We start from the raw sequence: 18,295 nt of genomic DNA, 5'->3' as shown, positions 1-18,295 counted from the left end.
CATCACTGATCTAGACACTCAGTGCCTATCCAACAGTCTCATCTTTCACTGCTCACCCTCAGTTCACAGTGCACTCCACTCCATCTGCAAGGTCTCCTTATTATTTCCTCTTACATACCAGACACGCTCTCATCTCATGGTCTTCAGTTTTGTTATTCCGTCTGCTTCAATGCTATTCCCCAGACATCTGTATAATGCTCTCCCTCACCTCTTTCAGGTCTTGACTCAGATGTCACTTTAGGAGGCCCTCTCCAGCAGCCCTGTTAAAATCACAATTCCATAAGTAAAATATACCATAAGTAAAATATGGTATATATGCACAATAGAATACCAAAAAGCCATTAAAAAAATGAAATCTTATCATTCACAGCAACATGGATGAGCCTGGAGGACATTATTTTAAGCAAAATAAGCCAGGCACAGAAAGGTAAAAGACCACATGTTCTCACATATGCAGAAAAAGTTGATCTCATAGAAGTAGAGATTAGAATAGTGGTTATCAGAGGCTGGAAAGAGTAGGGGGAAGGGGGATACAGGAAGCATTTAGTCAAGGGATACAAAAATTTAGCTAGAAAGAAGGAATAAGTTTTAAGTGTTCTACAGCACTGAAGGGTAACTGTGGTTAACAATTTATTGTATAATTTCAAATAGCTAGAAGAGAGAATGTTGAATGTTCCCAACACAAACAAATGACAAATGTTTAAGGTGATAGACTTGCTAATTACTTTAATTTGATCATTGTACAATATATACATGTATCCAAATATCACATTTAACCCTATATATATGTACAACTATTATGTGTCAGTCAAAAAATTTTTTAAAAAACACAACCTCCAATGCCCTATCCCCCTTCCCTGAATTTTTTCCATGACACTTATTACCATACAATATATTACATAATTACTAATGTAGTACATCTAATATAGTACATATTTCTTTCTTTTTTAAAAAAAATAATTTCTTTTATTTATTGAATCAAAATTGATTACACATATTTTTGGGGTTGAACATTGAGAAATGTTGATTAAATCAGTATTACTAGCATATATATTGTTACAAATCATAATTATTCTTTATGCCCCTTGTCCAACCTCTCCCCTTCCCCCATTCCCTCCCCCTCCCCCCTCTAATTGCCCTAGATTTCTTCTCTCCTTCTGAAAGAATAATGGTTACTTTGTTAACCTGTTGCCTAGATGATCTGTCCAATGCTGAGAGATGTGATCAGGTCCCCCAATATTATCATAGAGCAGATGCTTCTTCTGTCATTCTGAAATGGGTTTTGTGGAAAGAGACATCCTCTTTTCTTTGTCTCTGCTGGTGACTCTTCTTGTGTGAATGCACTCCAGTGGTTGGTGGACCATATGCGTGGTGGCTGTGGTGTCTAGCCACTTTTGCGGCAGCCATGGTTATTGTGGTGGCTGTGGTGGGCTACACACGTGGGGATACTGTTCTGGGCATGCTCCTTGGCACTGGTGGTATGCCTGGTTGTGGGGTGTGTTTGGTCCCCTTTTCCATGCCTCTGGTCCCTGGGCAGAGCCCAAGGCACTGGCGCCATGTGCCTGGCTGTGGGAGATGGGTCCAGTCCCCTTCTCCACGTCCCGGGTCGCTGGGTGGGCCCCGAGGTACAGGCGCAGTGTGCCTCATTGTGGGAGAGAGGTCCATTCCCCTTCTCCTTGCCTCGGGTCCCCGGGCAGGCCCCAAGGTGCTGGTGTGGTTTGCCTGGCTGTGGGAGGGTGGTCCGGTCCCCGACTCCATACCCTGGATCCCTGGGTGGGCCCCAAGGCACTGGCTCAGTGTGCCTAGTTGTGGGAAGGTGGTCCGGTCCCCTTCTCCATGCCCTGGGTCCCTGGGTGGGGCCCAAATGCTGGCATAGTGTGCCTGGTTGTGGGAGAGAGGTCCATTCCCCTTCTCCTTGCCTGGGGTCCCGAGCAGGCCCCAAGGTGCTGGTGTGGTGTGCCTGGTTATGGGAGGGTGGTCTGGTCCCCTTCTCCATGCCCCAGGACCATGGGTGGGCTCCGAGGTGCTGGCTTGGTGTGCCTGGTTGTGGGAGAGAGGTCCATTCCCCTTCTCCATGCCTCAGGTCCCCAGGTGGGCTCTGAGGTGCTGATATGTTGTGCCTGGTTGTGGGAGGGTGGTCCGGTCCCCTTCTCCATGCCCCAGGACCGTGGGTGGGCCCCCAAGGCGCTGGCTTGGTGTGCCTGGTTGTGGGAGAGAGGTCCAGTCCTCTTCTCCATACCCCAGGACCCGAGGTGGGCTCTGAGGTGCTGGCATGTTGTGCCTGGTTGTGGGAGGGTGGTCCGGTCCCCATCACCATGCCCCAGTCCCAGGGTGGGCTCTGAGATGCTGGCATGTTGTGCCTGGTTGTGGGAGGGTGGTCTGGTCCCCTTCTCCATGACCTGGGTCCCTGGGTGGGGCCCAAGGTGCTGGCATGGTATGCCTGGTTGTGGGAGAGAGGTCTAGTCCCCTTCTCCATGCCTCAGGTCCCCGGTAGGCCCTGAAGTGCTGGCTCAGTGTGCCTGGTTGTAGGAGAGAGGTCCATTCCCCTTCTCCTTGCCTGGGGTCCCAGGCAGGCCCCAAGGTGCTGGCATGGTGTGCCTGGCTGTGGGAGAGAAGTCCAGTCCCCTTCTCCATACCTCCGGTCCCCAGGTGGGCTCCGAGGTGCTGGCATGTTGTGCCTGGTTGTGGGAGGGTGGTCCGGTCCCCTTCTCCATACCCCAGGACCGTGGGGGGGGCTCTGAGGTGCTGGCATGTTGTGCCTGGTTGTGGGAGGAAGGTCCGGTCCCCATCACCATGCGTGGGTCCCTGGGTGGGCTCCGAGATGCTGGCATGTTGTGCCTGGGTGTGGGAGGGTGGTCCAGTCCCCTTCTCCATGCCCTGGGTCCCTGGGCGGGGCCCAAGGTGCTGGCGTGGTGTGCCTGGTTGTGGGAGAGAGGTCCAATCCCCTTCTTCATGCCTCAGGTCCCCGGGTGGGCCCTGAAGCGCTGGTTCAGTGTGCCTGGTTGTAGGAGAGAGGTCCATTCCCCTTCTCCTTGCCTGGGGTCCCAGGCAGGCCCCAAGGTGCTGGCATGGTGTGCCTGGTTGTGGGAGGGGGGTCCAGTCCCCTTCTCCATGCTTCAGGTTCCCAGGCTGGCCCCTACGCACTGGTGCAGTTTGCCTGGAAGTGGGAGTGGGGTCCGGTCCCCAGATCCAAGCCTCCAGTTCCCAGGCAGGCCCCAAGGTGCTGGTGGTGTGCCTGGCCCAGAACTAATTTTTTGTCCTTTGCTTCTGACATGGGGGAACTTCCTGTGGGAACCAGTACTTGAGCTGTGTGGTTGTTTAAATTGCTACTTTGCTGCTGTTTCCCTAGGGAAGGCTTTTTGTGCAGCTCAGGGTTTAATGGCTGACATTATAGGCACTTCCAGCTCTCCAGAGACCTGGTGGATCTGTGTTCTGTAGAATCTCTGATCTGGGCCTGAGTTTTTATCAAACTGCACCCCATGCAATTCTGTATTCCTGACCAGTCCTGTGCTGATTGGGGGGCAGATCAGCTGTCCTTGCTGTGTCCCAGTGTTCCCCTGGTGGGCCCATCTCCCCCACTGCCCGTGCTGCAAACACTTCCCATGGGACGGGCCCTGTGCTGGTCCCTTGCAATGACTGACCAGCCTCTGAGTGGCTCCCTTTTTCTGGTTGTTCTGGCTGCTCGCTCCTGCGTGGGTCCACAGGAACCCTATTAGCGGTCTTGCTGCCCTGGGGGCTGCCAAGGCCCTCTTCTCTCTTGCTGCCTCCAAGTAACTCCATCTGAAGGGCACAGCTGCAGCTTCTGCCAGCTCCTGCTCCATGTGCTCAGCAGCTCGAGCCTTAAAGCAGCAGTGGCCTGAAATGCTCAGAGCAGCTTTTTCTTTCTCTCATCATAGTTTCTCCCGCCTTCATGAACTCCATAGGTCTCTCCTCCTCTTCCGCTGAGCTCCAGCGGTCCCGGCTTGGCTGATGTTACATTTTTATAGCTGTAAATTGGTTGATTTGTGGGAGAGAGTGACGCTGTGTACCGTCTATTCCGCCATCGTGATTAGATCCCGTACATATTTATTTCTTATACTTCATGTATACATATGTATAGCCACAGCTGTATCTATCATATCTATTATATGTTCTAAATATTATAATATATTATATCTAATATGCTATAAATGTTTATTAGACTACACATATTTATAATTATAATATACATGTATAAATATTATAAATTATATTACATCTAATCTAATACATCTTATCTAATGTACAACATATTTATAAATGTTCATTAGAACCAAGAAATGAAAATTTCACATTTCAGAATGAAAGTAATGGAGCTACATGAACACTACGCCCACCCATATATCCATTCCCCATCTCCCACCCCTCACACAGACTCCTGATGACCACATAAAAATACTGGATGAAAACAAATGACAAATATTCAAAAATGTCTTCAAATGAAAGGAAAATGTCCATGTTTCAGAGAGCAAGAGAGAACCTAAAGCCAGAATGACTATCTTATAAAATGACCTGGGAGTGGCCAGCAAAGAGGTGGCAGGTAGATCCCATAGATCCAAGCCATGATGGTGAGGGGACAGGAGATGTTGACTCCTATAGAAAAGGAGCTAGAACTGAAACCTCTACAAAACCCAGAATCAGGAAGGGTTGCACTCTCAGTGAAAGGAATAGTATAAAACTCAGTCCATAAGTCCAAGTTTGACCTGCCTAGAGCTCTGAATGAAGTAGTCTGTGAGAAATTTAAAACTCAAGATTGTAGAATGTATGAATATAGAATCTGAATTTATAATTTCCACATTGGATGAAATCTCCAAACTGTGAAATTACCTTATAAACTGGTTTCTGACCAGAGCTACCTTGGGAGGTCTGCCAGATACAAACACAAACATCTAAGTCCTAAGGTTCACACAACTCATAACAACAACAAAAAAAATCTCTTTTGTAGATAGGTTCACAAAAATTACAAACTATACAAAGAAATAATCTACTGTAAAAAAAAGTCAGTAGGTAAGATAAACAGGAGGAGTAACACAATAATTGGATATTACAATCCTAAAGATTATTAAAATAGTCTTAAAATAATCTTTAAAATGTTTTAGATGGTTAAGGAGATTTTTCAAAATTTACTTATTTACTATCATTGTTTTTTTACATTCAAAGATGTTGTGGAGCAGTGGGAAGGGCAGGAGGGAGGTAGGGTAGGGAAACAGAGGTGGAGGTAGGGGGAGGGGGAGGGCTGGCCCATGGCCAGCTCCTTAAAAAGGAATAAAATCCACAATGGGAAAAAAATATAAAAATGGAGAAAAAACCAAATGGAATTTCTAGAGATGAAAAACATTAAAATTATTTTTAAACACTGCTTAAACAGCAGATTGTGCACAGCAAAAAGATTGTGGACTGGAAGACAGTCCTGAGGAACTTACCTAGAATGCAACACATAGAGAGAAAAACTAAAGGAAACGTTAACAAATGTTGAGGGTAGAATGAGCAGTTCCAACACAAATATAAACAGATCCAGAAGGAAAAAATAGAAAGTGCAGAGGAGAGGCAATGTTTAAATAGGTAATGGCTGAGAATTTTCCTAAACTGATGAAATACATGAATTCTTAGATTGAAGAAAACACTCTGGAGCAAGATATATAAAAGTAAATCTAACTTGAAACATTGCAGTGAAATTGAAGAACACAAAGAAAACAGCTTAAAAGCAACCAGACAGCAAAAAGAGATAACTTACAAAGGAACAGAAAGTAGACTAACAGCAGACTTGGTGCATGCAAAACTACAGGACAGAAAACAATGAAATGCTATCCCCAAGTTGAAGAGAGAAAATAATTTCCAGATAAACTGATTTAAGAGTGAGGGAAAATAAAGATACTTTCAAACAAAGAAAACTGAAAGAGTTTACCTCTCAGAGCATTGCTAAAATAACTATTAAAGGATATATTTTAGTAAGAAGGAAACTAAACTTAAAAGGAAAAAGTGAGACGCAGGGAGTTAAATACACTGGCCTTGCTACTCCTTGAATAACAAAGTATAATGCTTCTCATCTCAACGCCTTTGCATTTGCTGTTCCCACTGCCTAAAAATGCTCTTTCCCCAGATATTTGCATGATTTACTCCCCTCACTTCAGGCCTCTGCTCAAATGATACCTCATCAGAGAGGCCTTCTCCTGACCACCTTATCTAAAATAACACCTTCCATCCCTCCGTATCCCCTTAACTTGCTTCATTTTCTACACAGCACATATCAGTATTCAACATTATATTATATATCTCTCTATTGTCTTATCTCCACTGGAAGATAAGGAATATAAGCACCATGAGGGCAGGGATTCTGTAATATTCAATGATGCATCCCCAATAGTCCTGAAAACAGAAGAGATACTCAAAAATATATTTAAATAAATTAATGAACAGTGAACAAAAAAATGGAAAACATGCATTTTGTTAATAAGACTTGACCATAAAAAATATTAATAATAATAATACAAACAGCAACCAGTTACAAGATATAATACATAAAATGACCTCATTTAAAATAGTAACAAAAGAGAGAAAATACCTAGAGACTTAGAGAATGCGAAATATCTACATTTAAAAAAATGTTAAGATGTTCCTGAGGGATGCAGAAGCAAATCTAAACAAACAGAAAGGAAGCCCATGATCTCATCTCAATTAAGAACATTTCATATCAGGCCAGCCAAAATAGCTCAGTTGGGAGAGCATTAGACTGAACAATGTTTGACATCACAAAAATGTTGCTCTTTCTTGCTTGATCTATAACTTTAATGTGACTTTTTAAATTTACCCAAAAGATTTTTATAACTAAACAATCTGGTTCATACAGAACAAATAAATAAGCAAAAACAGCCAAAATAATCTGCAGGAAAACATCATGAAGACAGAGACTAGCCTTACTAAATATTAAGGCATATTTAAAAGTCTCTAACAGTGTGGTAGCAGCAAATAGACAGATCCAAGGAACAAAATAGAAAGTCGAAAAATAAAGACATGTAGAGAGTTTTAATTTAAAAAAAATGTGACATTTCAACACAACAGGAAAAAGATAGATTATTCAATAAATAGGACACTGAGTAGGCATCTGAGACAAAAATGAGGCTCATACCTCATACCTTTCACAAATTCCAAATGAATCAACAATATTAATGTAAAAGTAAGAAATAGAGGGAAGGAGAGAAGAAAAGAAAATATTGAAGTACATTCTGGGAAGGCCTTCCTAACTGACAGAAAAGCCAAACACATTTTTAATAGAAAGATATTAATTCGACTGCTTCAAGATTAAACTCCACGTGGAAAAAAAGGTCACATTAACCACTCATAACACAAAAAGATAACTTCCCTAATATATCAAAGAACTTCAAATTGATTAGAAAAAAACTAACCTATATAAAAATGGGCAAAGGATATGAACAGACAGTTCTCAGAAACATGAAAGATATTCAACCTCACTCCTCATAAAAGATTCAAATTAAAACTACTCTGAGATATTATCTTTCTATATTAGATTGACTGAGATCAAAAAGCTGAAAAACACATGAGTGCACTCATAAATTACAGATAGAAGTGTAAACTAGTTTATTCTCTGCAGAGGAATTTTGGCAACCAAAATGACAGACCTCCTACTTTTGACTTAGCGATTCCATTCCTAGTGTACCATGTAGGGTGTACAGCTGTCCTTGTACATACTCCGAATGCCACCCATACGTGTAACTCATTACAGGGTTATTTATGCTATCAAAAGATTGGGGGAAAAGCATAAGTAACCATTAATAGGGAACTAAATTATACTTGACCCATAGGATAAAGTACTCTGCAGCCATTTTAATGACTTAGGAAACTCTTCGTGTGATGATACAGAGAGATTTCCAAATGGAAAAATCAAGTTACAAATCTGTATGTATAATATACTACCATTTGTGTAAAAAGCAAGGAAAACAAATGTGTATGTGTGTGTGTGAAAAAAAGGAAGAAAAACAAATGTGTGCGTGTGTGTGTGTATTTTTTTTTCTTGTAAAATGTCCTGAAAATGACATTGGTTGCCAAAAGAAAGGGAAACTAGGGGGGTGGGAAACAGAAGTGGCAAGGAGATGGCACATTATACTGATCATATTTTTGAATTTTTAACCACGCACATGTTTTACATATTCAAAAACATTAAATAAAAAAGGATAATAATTGATAGCATGAGGAGAATTAAACAAGAACTAAAATACTACGCCACCATACCATGGAAGATGAGCAAAGAGTACTCAGAATGAAAGCTTTGTAAGTTCCTTTTACTGTTCGGGTAGAGGTTTATGATATTCAACAAATCTATTATTTGTTACATTAATTATGAATGTTAAAAATGTGAGGATAATCCCTAATAACTAAAATCCCTAAACCAGTAGAGGGAGGGAAAAAAAGAATAAGAAAAAAGAGAAAACATGGAAAAATAGAAAGTCCGAAACAAGACAGGCAGAAAAATCCAAATATATCGGTAATCACAATAAAAGGTTAAACTCACCCGTTAAAAAACAAGGATTGGGAGCGGGTGCTGGGCAGCCCTGCCTCCTGCATGGAACTGGAGCTGTGTGGAGCTGACGACAAGCTGGCTCAGGAGGATGCACTGCTGGGCTCCACCCTGTACATGACGCCGCCACATCCACGTCATTGAGCACAGCGGTGCGCATCCTGGAGAACACGAGAATGTGTCCAAGGCAGAGAAATACACAATCCCACAAGAAGCGTGCGAGCAGAGGCAAGACTCAGTTCGCTCCTTCCTGAAGCGCAGCCAGCTAGGCCGATAGGAGGAAGGGGAGCGGGCACAGCAAGAGGCGAGGCCACCCAGCGGCTCAGTGAGCAGAAGGCCCAGGCCAGTGCCATCTCTGTGGGCAGCCGCTGTGAGGGGTGGGTGCCTGGGCACTACCCTCGCTGGGGCACCGTCATGTATGTAGGACTCACAGATTTCAAGCCCGGCTACTGGATCGGCATCAGCTATGATGCATTAGGGAAAAACGATGGCAGTGTGAATGGGAAATGCTACTTTGAATGCCAGGCCAATTACGGTGCCTTTGTCAAACCATCAGTTGTGACGGTGGGCGACTTCCCAGAGGACGACTACGGGTTGGACGAGATGTGACACCCAAGGAATCCCTTTGCTTCAGTTCATAACCTGGGCACTCACTGTCCTCTTTATGTGTGGCCATGGCCCTCTTCCCCAGACCCCATTTTAATTTCATTCACCTTTCCCCCACCATTGATTTTTTGAGACTCATGCATTAAATTTGCCAGAAACCTGGAAAAAAAAAAAAAAACACAAGGATTCAAAAATTTAAAAATTTAAAAAAGAAAAAGAAAGGAGGGAGCACTTCTCTGACTGTCAGATATTTCCCAGGTTGTTCCACACATTTGGCTCCCAATAAACTTTACAAAATTAAAAAGGGAGAAAAGAAAAAAAAAGAAAGAAAGAAAGAAAAGGAAGGAGGGAAGGAAGGAAGACAGGCAATGGATCTTTTAAGTTTAAAAAAAGGATTCTAAGATCAATTTTTTTTAATTTTCAGATAAATGTTCTTTAAAGTAGACACACCTAAAATATGACACAGAAAGCTTAAAAGGACAGGAAAAGATGTACCAGACAAATACAAATCGAAATAAGCTGGTAGCAATATACTACATATATATTATGAATATAGAATGGGAAAAATACATTTTAAGGAAAATATACTAAGAATAAAGAGGATATTTAATGATTTTTGCAAAATACAAGGAAGATATATAGCCTGAACCTGTATAAACCTAGCAAATTAACGATAAGGCAATAATTAGAATTACAAGGATTAACATTAGACATTTTTAAGGCGTATATATTTTTAAAATGTAAGGATAATTGCTAAATGAATAGGCAAATCTTTAATCACAGTGGGAGATTTTATCATGCATCTCTAGAAATTGATAAACAAAAATAAGTAAATCAACTTTTACAAGGAATTTAATTGTTAAGAAAGAGAGAAGTGGAACTATAGCCTGATGTAGAATCAGGGTATAGAAAAAGTTGTTTCAGGTCTTGTGGCCAGGAGGAAGGACCCTTAGAGATGTGATTCTCAGTCTTAGCTGCACAATAGAATCACTTGGGAGAGCCCAGACCATAACCCTATCCAATTAAATCAGATCTCTGGGGATGGGAGCCAGGCCTCAGTATTTTTTGAAGTTCCAACATGCAGCCAAGGCTAAAAATCACTGCTCAAGGGAAAGAAAACTGTAGGAGATGGAGGGCAGTACTGGCTACATAATTTACAGGGCCCAGTGCAAAATGAAAATGGAGGGCCCTTTCTCAAAACAATCAAGAATTTCAAGACAGCAATAGCAGAACCAAACACAGGGCCCTCCTAAGTACATGGCCCTGTGTAACTATACAGGTCACATGCCCATGAAGCCAGCCCTAGAGAGAAGAAAACTGAAGGGATAAAAGTAATAAAAGAATACAAGGGGAGACTCTGGCTTTTGAAATCAGGAAAACTCTCACATATAAGAGGAAAAGGGGAAGAAAAGAGAAAAAAGGATAAACAGAACAAAGGAGAAATCATAAGGTGGAAAGAAGAGTTAAGAGAATTCATTTCTTTTTTTATTTTTATTTTTTAGAGATGACTGGTAAGGGGATCTTAACCTTTGACTTGGTGGTGTCAGCACCACGCTCTCCCAAGTGAGCGAACCAGCCATCCCTATTATAGGGATCCGAACCCGTAGCCTTGGTGTTATCAGCACCACACTCTCCCAAGTGAGCTACGGGCCCGCCCCAAGAGAATTTATATTACGTAGCTTTAAAAAGACAAGATCTTCAGCCGAGGGAATCTGAAGGTACTGTTTTCCAGCAGCCACTATGAGGACTGTAATTGAGTTAGCAGCAAATGAAGAAAAGGAACACTGAGCAGTGCTGAGGGCCTGGATGAGATTAGGTAACATGCATTTTCAAAAAAAGTGTTCAGCATATTTACATGATTTCCACCAGTATTGTTCAGCAGCCCAGGAACAGGGAAAACAGATGGCTGGTTCCCAGTGAAAAGTTTGGAAGTAACAGAGGTTGTGCTCTGTGGAGGGTACATTCATTTTTGGTGTTTTGTGATGGCTTGGGAAGTTTGGGTCATGATGGAGTTGGCTCTCCATTCCACACATAAACCATCTGGTCTGTAATTCTCTTAATAATGATGAAGTAGGCTTCATCATTATTAAGAGAATTTACTAAATGCCCATTTACACATGGCACTATGCTAGACGATCTAAAACAACTGACAAATGGTTTAGCAATGGCCTTATAAATCATATACAAATCCTTTCATAACAAAATATACTTTATTATGTCTGTTGTATAATCCAAATTAAAACATATTAGTAATCTTCTTTTTTTTTTTTTTTTATTTTGTCGATATACATTGTGGCTGATTATTGTTCCCCATCACCAAAACCTCCTAATCTTCTTTTTTTTAATGTGCATAAAGGCAGCCAATATAAAGCCTATTGACCCTGCCTCAGGTTATTCAAATGACATCTTCGCCATTGATCAAATACTCAAGAAAAAGCAGACTTGGACAGTGATTGATGCAGCTGCTATTAAACCACACGTGAGTATTCATTGTTAAATGCCTTCCCAGATAGCAGTGACAAAAATATTTTCTGCTTCAATCCTACACCGTAAAACCAAGAGAACTTTTATCTGCTCTATTTCTTTAAAATGAGATAAGATCACTTCTCATTTTTACCCATTATAATCACAACGTTTCTTGCTGCATATTCAAAAGGATTCAAATATTAGTGTTATGATTCATCCTGCTAATCACCTATGTAGCTATACCCAGCATCATTTCTGGGACATTCATTTGTTTGATTCTGGGAACAGAAAACTAAATAAGGTAGGAAACTGCCAATCACAGTGAGTGATGTACTCAGGGAGTCATGGCGAGTGAAAGCCTCTTTATTATAGCAGCTAAAAGCTAAATAATAATAGCTTAAGTGTGCTACTTAAGTGACAGGCAGTGTGCTCACGTACTCTACAAGTACATATTCATTTGATTATCACAACCACCCCTGGAGGTAGGCAATATTTTCATTCCTTGTCATTTTACAGATATGCACAGAGAAGTTAAATGATTTGCCCAAAGGCACACAGCTAGGAAATAATAGATCAAGGATTATAAACAAGAGCAGCATGGCTCCAGAAAACACACTTTAAAAAAAAAAAAAAAAAAACCATAGAGTGCTTTAATGACACTGTTTTTGGTTTCTGGTTTGTTTTTTGTTTGGTTGGTTGGGGTTTTTTTGTTTTTTGGTGGGGGGGTTTGGCACCTGGCCAGGTACAGGGATCCAAACTTTTGACTTTGGTGTTACAACACCATGCTCTAACCAACTGAGCTAACCCGCCAGCCCCAGAACACACACTTATAACCATAACTCTGTGCTGCTTGTCTACTTTTGTGCCCTGACTTCTTAGCAACTTTTGTATCCCACAGAGATAGACTAGGTTGTTATTTATTTTATACCACCTCCCTTCTGCATTTGATACCTATGATCAAGGTCTCCTTGACATTTCTACATCCTTGGCCTCTATAATGCTGCATCTTCAGTTCTCCTTGTAGCTGTGTCATTTCCTCTCTCTTCTTTTTCTTGACTGTTCATCCCTTAAGTATTGATATGTCCTAGTTTTCTAGTCTTGTCCTACTGCTCTTATTGTATACACTCATTCATTCATTTGTTCAGTAAATATTTTTCCAGGAGTTCTGAGATGAGGAGATACCCCAGAGAAAAAAATCACAGCTCCTACGCTCAATAAGTTTGGAGTGAAGAGGGAAGACATGGAGAAGGAAATGAGTAGTAGTAATACATTGGGAAAAATGGAACTACAGGTGTTCAATACTCCATACCACAAGAACACAAAGGAGTGAACTCCCAAATTATGTCTCATTTGGCACATATTCACACTAGAGTAAATGGAGGCAGCTTATAGCCAGACCTCCAGCCCTAGGGCACCAGCTGCCCCAACAGCTAAGAAGCTTCAGAAGATCAGTAGTTTGGCATTCCCGTAACCCAGTCACAGCAGAACATTGGGGCTCTCTGCATTAGGTAAAAGAACAGGTAGGGCAAGTATTCCATAGGCTATCTCAATCCACCCTCCTTGTTTCAGCTGCCACCTATGTACTGTTAACTCTTAAATCTGCCACTAGCCTAGACTTCTTTCCTGTACTTCTATCTTATCTCACTGACCACTTGACTAACATTTCTACCTCTATTCTATGTCTCATAGCATATCAAACTCAACATGTTCAAAACCAAACACCATCTGCTCCATCAAACTGGCTGTGTCCTGGGGATTCTGGCTGGTACAGGAACCTAATACTTTGACTTTGGTGTTACAACACCACATTCTAACCAACTGAGCTAACCAGGTACCTCCTGTATTTTCAATTTTCTTTCTAATATTCTTATAAAATTTCCTATCTCATTATTTCCAAGTAATACATTTGATTGTCCATCAATTCCTAGGTCACATGTCCTCAAGAGGCACTACACAGGTATAGACTCAGTGCCTTTAAAGTAGCCTGGGAACATAACTCTTGGGACATCTATAATTGTGGTCCACAAATCAAAGATATTTTAAGATAACTATAGTAAGCTTCTGCTCTCTTACTGCAGGTGAAGAGAGCAACAGATACCTATCATTTAGGAATTGCCCTTGAGCACCAGAAAGAAATGCTAAACCTTTGTCGGAAGATCCGCGGGGATCTGATTGGGATAGACACTAAAAATGAGTCCTTTTATGACACCTTTTCTATTTATACATGGTCCTGGAATGTTTGCCAAGAATTACTTTCTCCTAAGGACTTAAAGCTGTATGATGCTCACATGAGTAGAAATTCCTTCTACAACTCTGGATTCTCTTCCTCATCGGATATCAGTGAATGTGACCCAGAGACAGGAAGAAAAAGAAAACGGAAAGGTTTCAAAGGGTTTCGACAATGAAATGTCCACGTTTTCTAAACAGCTCATCGCAAACTACTTTTTCACAGTTATCAAAATTATGGTTTCTTGATTTTGTCTAGTACATTCTTAGCAACTGGAAATTTTGACATCTTTTGTATTCTGACCAGTAAAAAAGTTTAAGTCATAAAATGGTTTCCCTTTCCTAAATCTTTACTAGTAAGTAGACCCTGTGCTGTTAGTTCCTTTAGCAACCAGCAGCACTCTGCTGCCCCCACATGGCTTAAAATTGCCTGAGCATCAGCAGGAACCAGGAAAGCTGGCATTCTGAGCTCCTAAGGGCCCTCCAAGCAATAAGCATGACTGTAAACAGGATTAGGTTTTTGATTGTTCATGAAAGAGGCCAGAGACAGCGGATGACAATGACCTTTCAGTTTCAGAGAATAAGGCCACCAGCCCCCAGGAAATCTTGATTAAATTTGTGCATTCCCAAGACTCCTCAGCCACACACCTGCACTTGGATCACTTCTACAAATAGCTGATCTCATCCGTCACATTTGTTGTTGTTGTTGGCTAATGCATTTAATAAAAGAACACACATATAACTATATTACAAGTTTAATTGTATTTGTAATTTTTTTTTTTTTTTGTGGCTGGCCAGGGCAGAATGTAATTTTTTATTATGGCAATTTACTATTTTAATCATCTTTAAATATATATCATCCATTACATTTTTATTCTTCTTAGCTCCACTCTTGGAGTTCTTAAGGCATTTTTCTATGGTTTTTGAGGCAGCTCACTCACAGAGAGACAGACCACTACTTTTGGACACAGGAAATTTATATCTACCAAGATTAAATCTATATTACCTTCCGATCTACTGTCAGGGTGGTGAAGTGTTTTATTTCCTGTGTCAATTATAATCTAAAAATGTAAGGGATGACATCAACTATCTGCAAGAGTTATCCAAGAGACTGGCTTGCAGGTGTGTGGCTAAGTCCACCACAATCAATATATAGAGCAAATGCTTTTTAAATCATCATTCTAGAAAAATATGATCCAGAAAAAGGAAAAAATATATTCAAAATTGATGAGGACACTGGCTTATAATGTAAAATTATAAAGTACCAGGAAAAAGCAATGTAGATAGTGAAGTCCCCCAAAATTATTTACTGAAATAGCCTTGAAGTAATTTTGTGAGTGTTACCTTGAATATTCAAGAATCCAAATATATTTGCTATTCTTTATAAAGTTAAAATGTTGGAGAAGAGAACTAACCTTATAGATAAGTAACCATATTTTCTAATCAAAAAACAAGATTTATGGGTTGACAAGAGACTTTTTTGTATGGCTGTGGGTGTAAGAGAGAATCTAGGAGATGTAATTTGGATGCCAAAATATTAGAATTCCTGGAATATTTCTTTGGGTCAATGGGATAACATTGATCAGATAACATTGACAGAATATTTTTAAGTAGATCTGTCCTGGAAAGTCTAAAACATAAGCAATACATTCTAAAACATAAGCAATACGTTCTTTCTATTAAGTTGTCACACACTGTTCATCACAGTATAAACTGGCACCTCTCTTCTGGAATACAGTACAGCAAGAAGTATTCATCCATTCATTCACCACCTATTTACTGAGTTGTATACTGTATGCTGGACCCTGTTCTAGGACCTGGATATATAACAGTGAATAGATAAAATGTCCTGATGTCACAGAGCTTAGTAATGGAGCTAATTATAACCACTGACTCAGCAATTCCACTTCTAGAAATTAATCCTAAAGATATCAAAATGATTTCATTACAAGGATGTTTATCATGTTGAATTTTTAATAGTAAAAAACTTAAAGTAGCCTAAATGTCCAATAAATCATGATATAGCTATACAAAACAGAGGGTCATTGAAATGATGCTGTAAAAGAATATTTCAAAGGAATAATGCTCCCAAGCTATCATTAAGTTAAAAAGCAGGCTACAACTGCTAAGAGGCATGGGGGAACTTTGTGGTGTTCTAAACTTGATTATGACAGTAGTTGCACAAATACAGATTTTTATGAAAACTTATGACACTGTACACTTAAAATGGATGAATTTAGTTGTATGTAAATTATACTTCAATGAACCCATAAAAAACCAACAAAAAAAAATAATAATAATAATAATAAAACCAGGGCGCAAGGGGCAGTTGGTTCTGAAATTATTTTAACTTAAAGTTATTTATATAAATAAATTAGAAAAAAAAGACTGGGAGGATATAAACCAAGGTGTTAATGGGTTAAATAAATGATTGGAAGTGGTATTTTCTTTTATCTATATCTTCTAAATATTCCATAATAAACATATATTTATTTTGCAATAAGAAAAAAACACACAAGCTTTTAATATTAAAGTTGTTAAGCTAGCTTATACAATTATCCAATTATCTAGGCTGCTACAAAGGCTGTCTAGGTTTTGTGAAACCTTAGGGAGAGCAAATTAGGACACCAGGAACCTTTCCCCAGCTCTTCAGTTCCAGAGCACATGCTTAAACAGTCCAGAATTCCCACTGATTGGAACTGAAAGAAAAGCATGAAACAATTAACTACCTTTATCCTCAGCTAACACTCAAGGCAATAGTTCAGAGAGTTCTTAACCTTTACAAGCTTTGAACCCATGCTGCCCAGTGAGCTGGAAGAGTTCTTACCACCAGAGAGATCCTTAGCTCCTCTGAAACAGTGTTCTCTGAAGTTACAGTCCAGTATAAAGGCTGATACCAAAGACAACTCGCAGCCATGTCTTCCAAATTTCTTCCGAAAAATTATTTTAGATGCTTCAAAAGATGGAGAAAAATGAGTTGTATAGGCCAACCAAAGATAGTTGTATGAAATTAAGTTTAGGATACTTCAGCTGATCTCACAAAAAGGACCCAAGCTGTTGACATTTTAAATGGCTCTAATTATTGGAACTCATACAGTAACTTTTTTTTTAAGATGACGGTAAGGGGATCATAACCCTTGACTTGGTGGTGTCAGCACCAGCTCTCCCAAGTGAGCTAACCGGCCATCCCTAAGTAGGGATCCGAACCCGTGGCCTTGGGGTTATCGGCACCACAGTCTCCCAAGTGAGCCGCGGGCCCGGCCCTAACATAGTAACTTCAAGTGAAGACAGTTAACTCTCTCCAAGAAAATATGCAGTGGGACTGCTGATTGGGAACACTAACAGCTTTTGCTGAGGGGAGAAAAAAGCCCCTAGAGGAGAGGACAATATGCCAAAAATAAATACGAAATCAACCACCCTATCTGCAAATAGCTGGCCTTGAGAAAAGATAGAAATCCTTGTACTTGTTTTGGAAAATAGCTTTTGGTTCAAAATGTTTCACAAGACCATGAGAAGGGCAAAAGTATTTTGTCTTCAAATAAAGTACAAGTTCTTTACTATCGTTTTAATAACTCGCACGTTTTTCTTCGTGATTAGAGAGGGTTTAGAACTTGTTCCCATTTCCTCCTTGGGAAAGTATGGAGTCGCTCATGGCTCCCCTCAGTTTTACTTACTGGAATCAACCGTCCCTGGTCCCCTGTGCACTGTGTCTAACGCTGCCCTCATCAACCCTCTCCTCCTCCTCCAAGTGGTGTTCATCACGGTTGTCTTGAAAGTCTTCTCAACTAACCTTATGCTGACAGTACGCTTCCTTCTAGATTGTTCTGAGACTCAAACCGTGGTAATTATAGAAATAGAAACGTAAGGCTTAAAATGTATTCATATAACAAACCGTACGTACGCACTCGTATGTACTACAGTCTGGATTGTACTAACGAGCCCGGGTATGGATGATTCACAAAGGTAGATGGTTATAAAAAACTTTAAACTTGTCCCTGGGTGCTCCGTCTGGCTGGACGGGCTCGTCTCTGCTTCTCGGAGTTCACTTCACGCCCCCTCCCGCGACACCCTCTCCTCCCGCACTATGAAGAGCTGACTGGAGAAGCTGGGAATTCCCTGTTTCCTCCCGCCGCCGGCTGCCTTCTTAAATCCTTCTGGCCATCAGCTCCACGGTGGGACCCTCAACCGAAGTGACTCAAGGTTTTTTTCTGTCTTACTTCTTGAGGGAAACTGAGGAACCTGTTAGAGGACCGCGGCGTTCACCTGGAGCTCCGGCGGAACGTCTCCCAGCCTGCACGTCCGCCAGCGCCTCCTCGGGGACAATCAAGTCCGGAGAGAAACGCCACCCTCGGGCCCCTCCCCGCAGAGACCCCCTTTCCCAGCTCAGGGGCAGCCACACCCAGCGGGGCTCAACACCGCCCCAGCTCCGTCTTTTCCCGCCCTCCG

General features: G+C 41.1%; 1 protein-coding gene, 1 long non-coding RNA gene and 1 pseudogene across 2 annotated transcripts in view; 2 read left to right on the top strand and 1 right to left on the bottom strand.

Moving 5' to 3' along the window:
* The window catches only part of LOC134365211 (EF-hand calcium-binding domain-containing protein 3-like), a 29,958-nt gene extending 15,930 nt beyond the window's left edge, over positions 1-14,028 (top strand). The window contains exons 8-9 of the mRNA XM_063081419.1: positions 11,514-11,636; positions 13,702-14,028. Coding sequence (XP_062937489.1) covers positions 11,514-11,636; positions 13,702-14,028 — 450 coding nt within the window. The remainder of the gene's footprint in view (positions 1-11,513; positions 11,637-13,701) is intronic.
* On the top strand, positions 8,579-9,160 carry LOC134365213 (tubulin-folding cofactor B-like; annotated as a pseudogene).
* A 2,397-nt stretch (positions 14,029-16,425) lies between the features above and the next one.
* LOC134365214 (uncharacterized) lies at positions 16,426-18,285 on the bottom strand. The gene is made up of 3 exons (XR_010021960.1): positions 18,067-18,285; positions 16,677-16,802; positions 16,426-16,548 (listed from the first exon to the last, which is right to left on the bottom strand). It is a non-coding gene; the product is annotated as an uncharacterized LOC134365214 (long non-coding RNA).
* Between the last annotated feature and the right edge of the window lie 10 nt (positions 18,286-18,295).

This window comes from Cynocephalus volans, chromosome 16 (genome assembly GCF_027409185.1).
Source record: "Cynocephalus volans isolate mCynVol1 chromosome 16, mCynVol1.pri, whole genome shotgun sequence".
Classification (NCBI taxonomy): domain Eukaryota; kingdom Metazoa; phylum Chordata; class Mammalia; order Dermoptera; family Cynocephalidae; genus Cynocephalus; species Cynocephalus volans.
The sequence above is the reverse complement of the archived record's forward strand: the minus strand, read 5'-3'. Positions and strand labels throughout refer to the sequence as shown.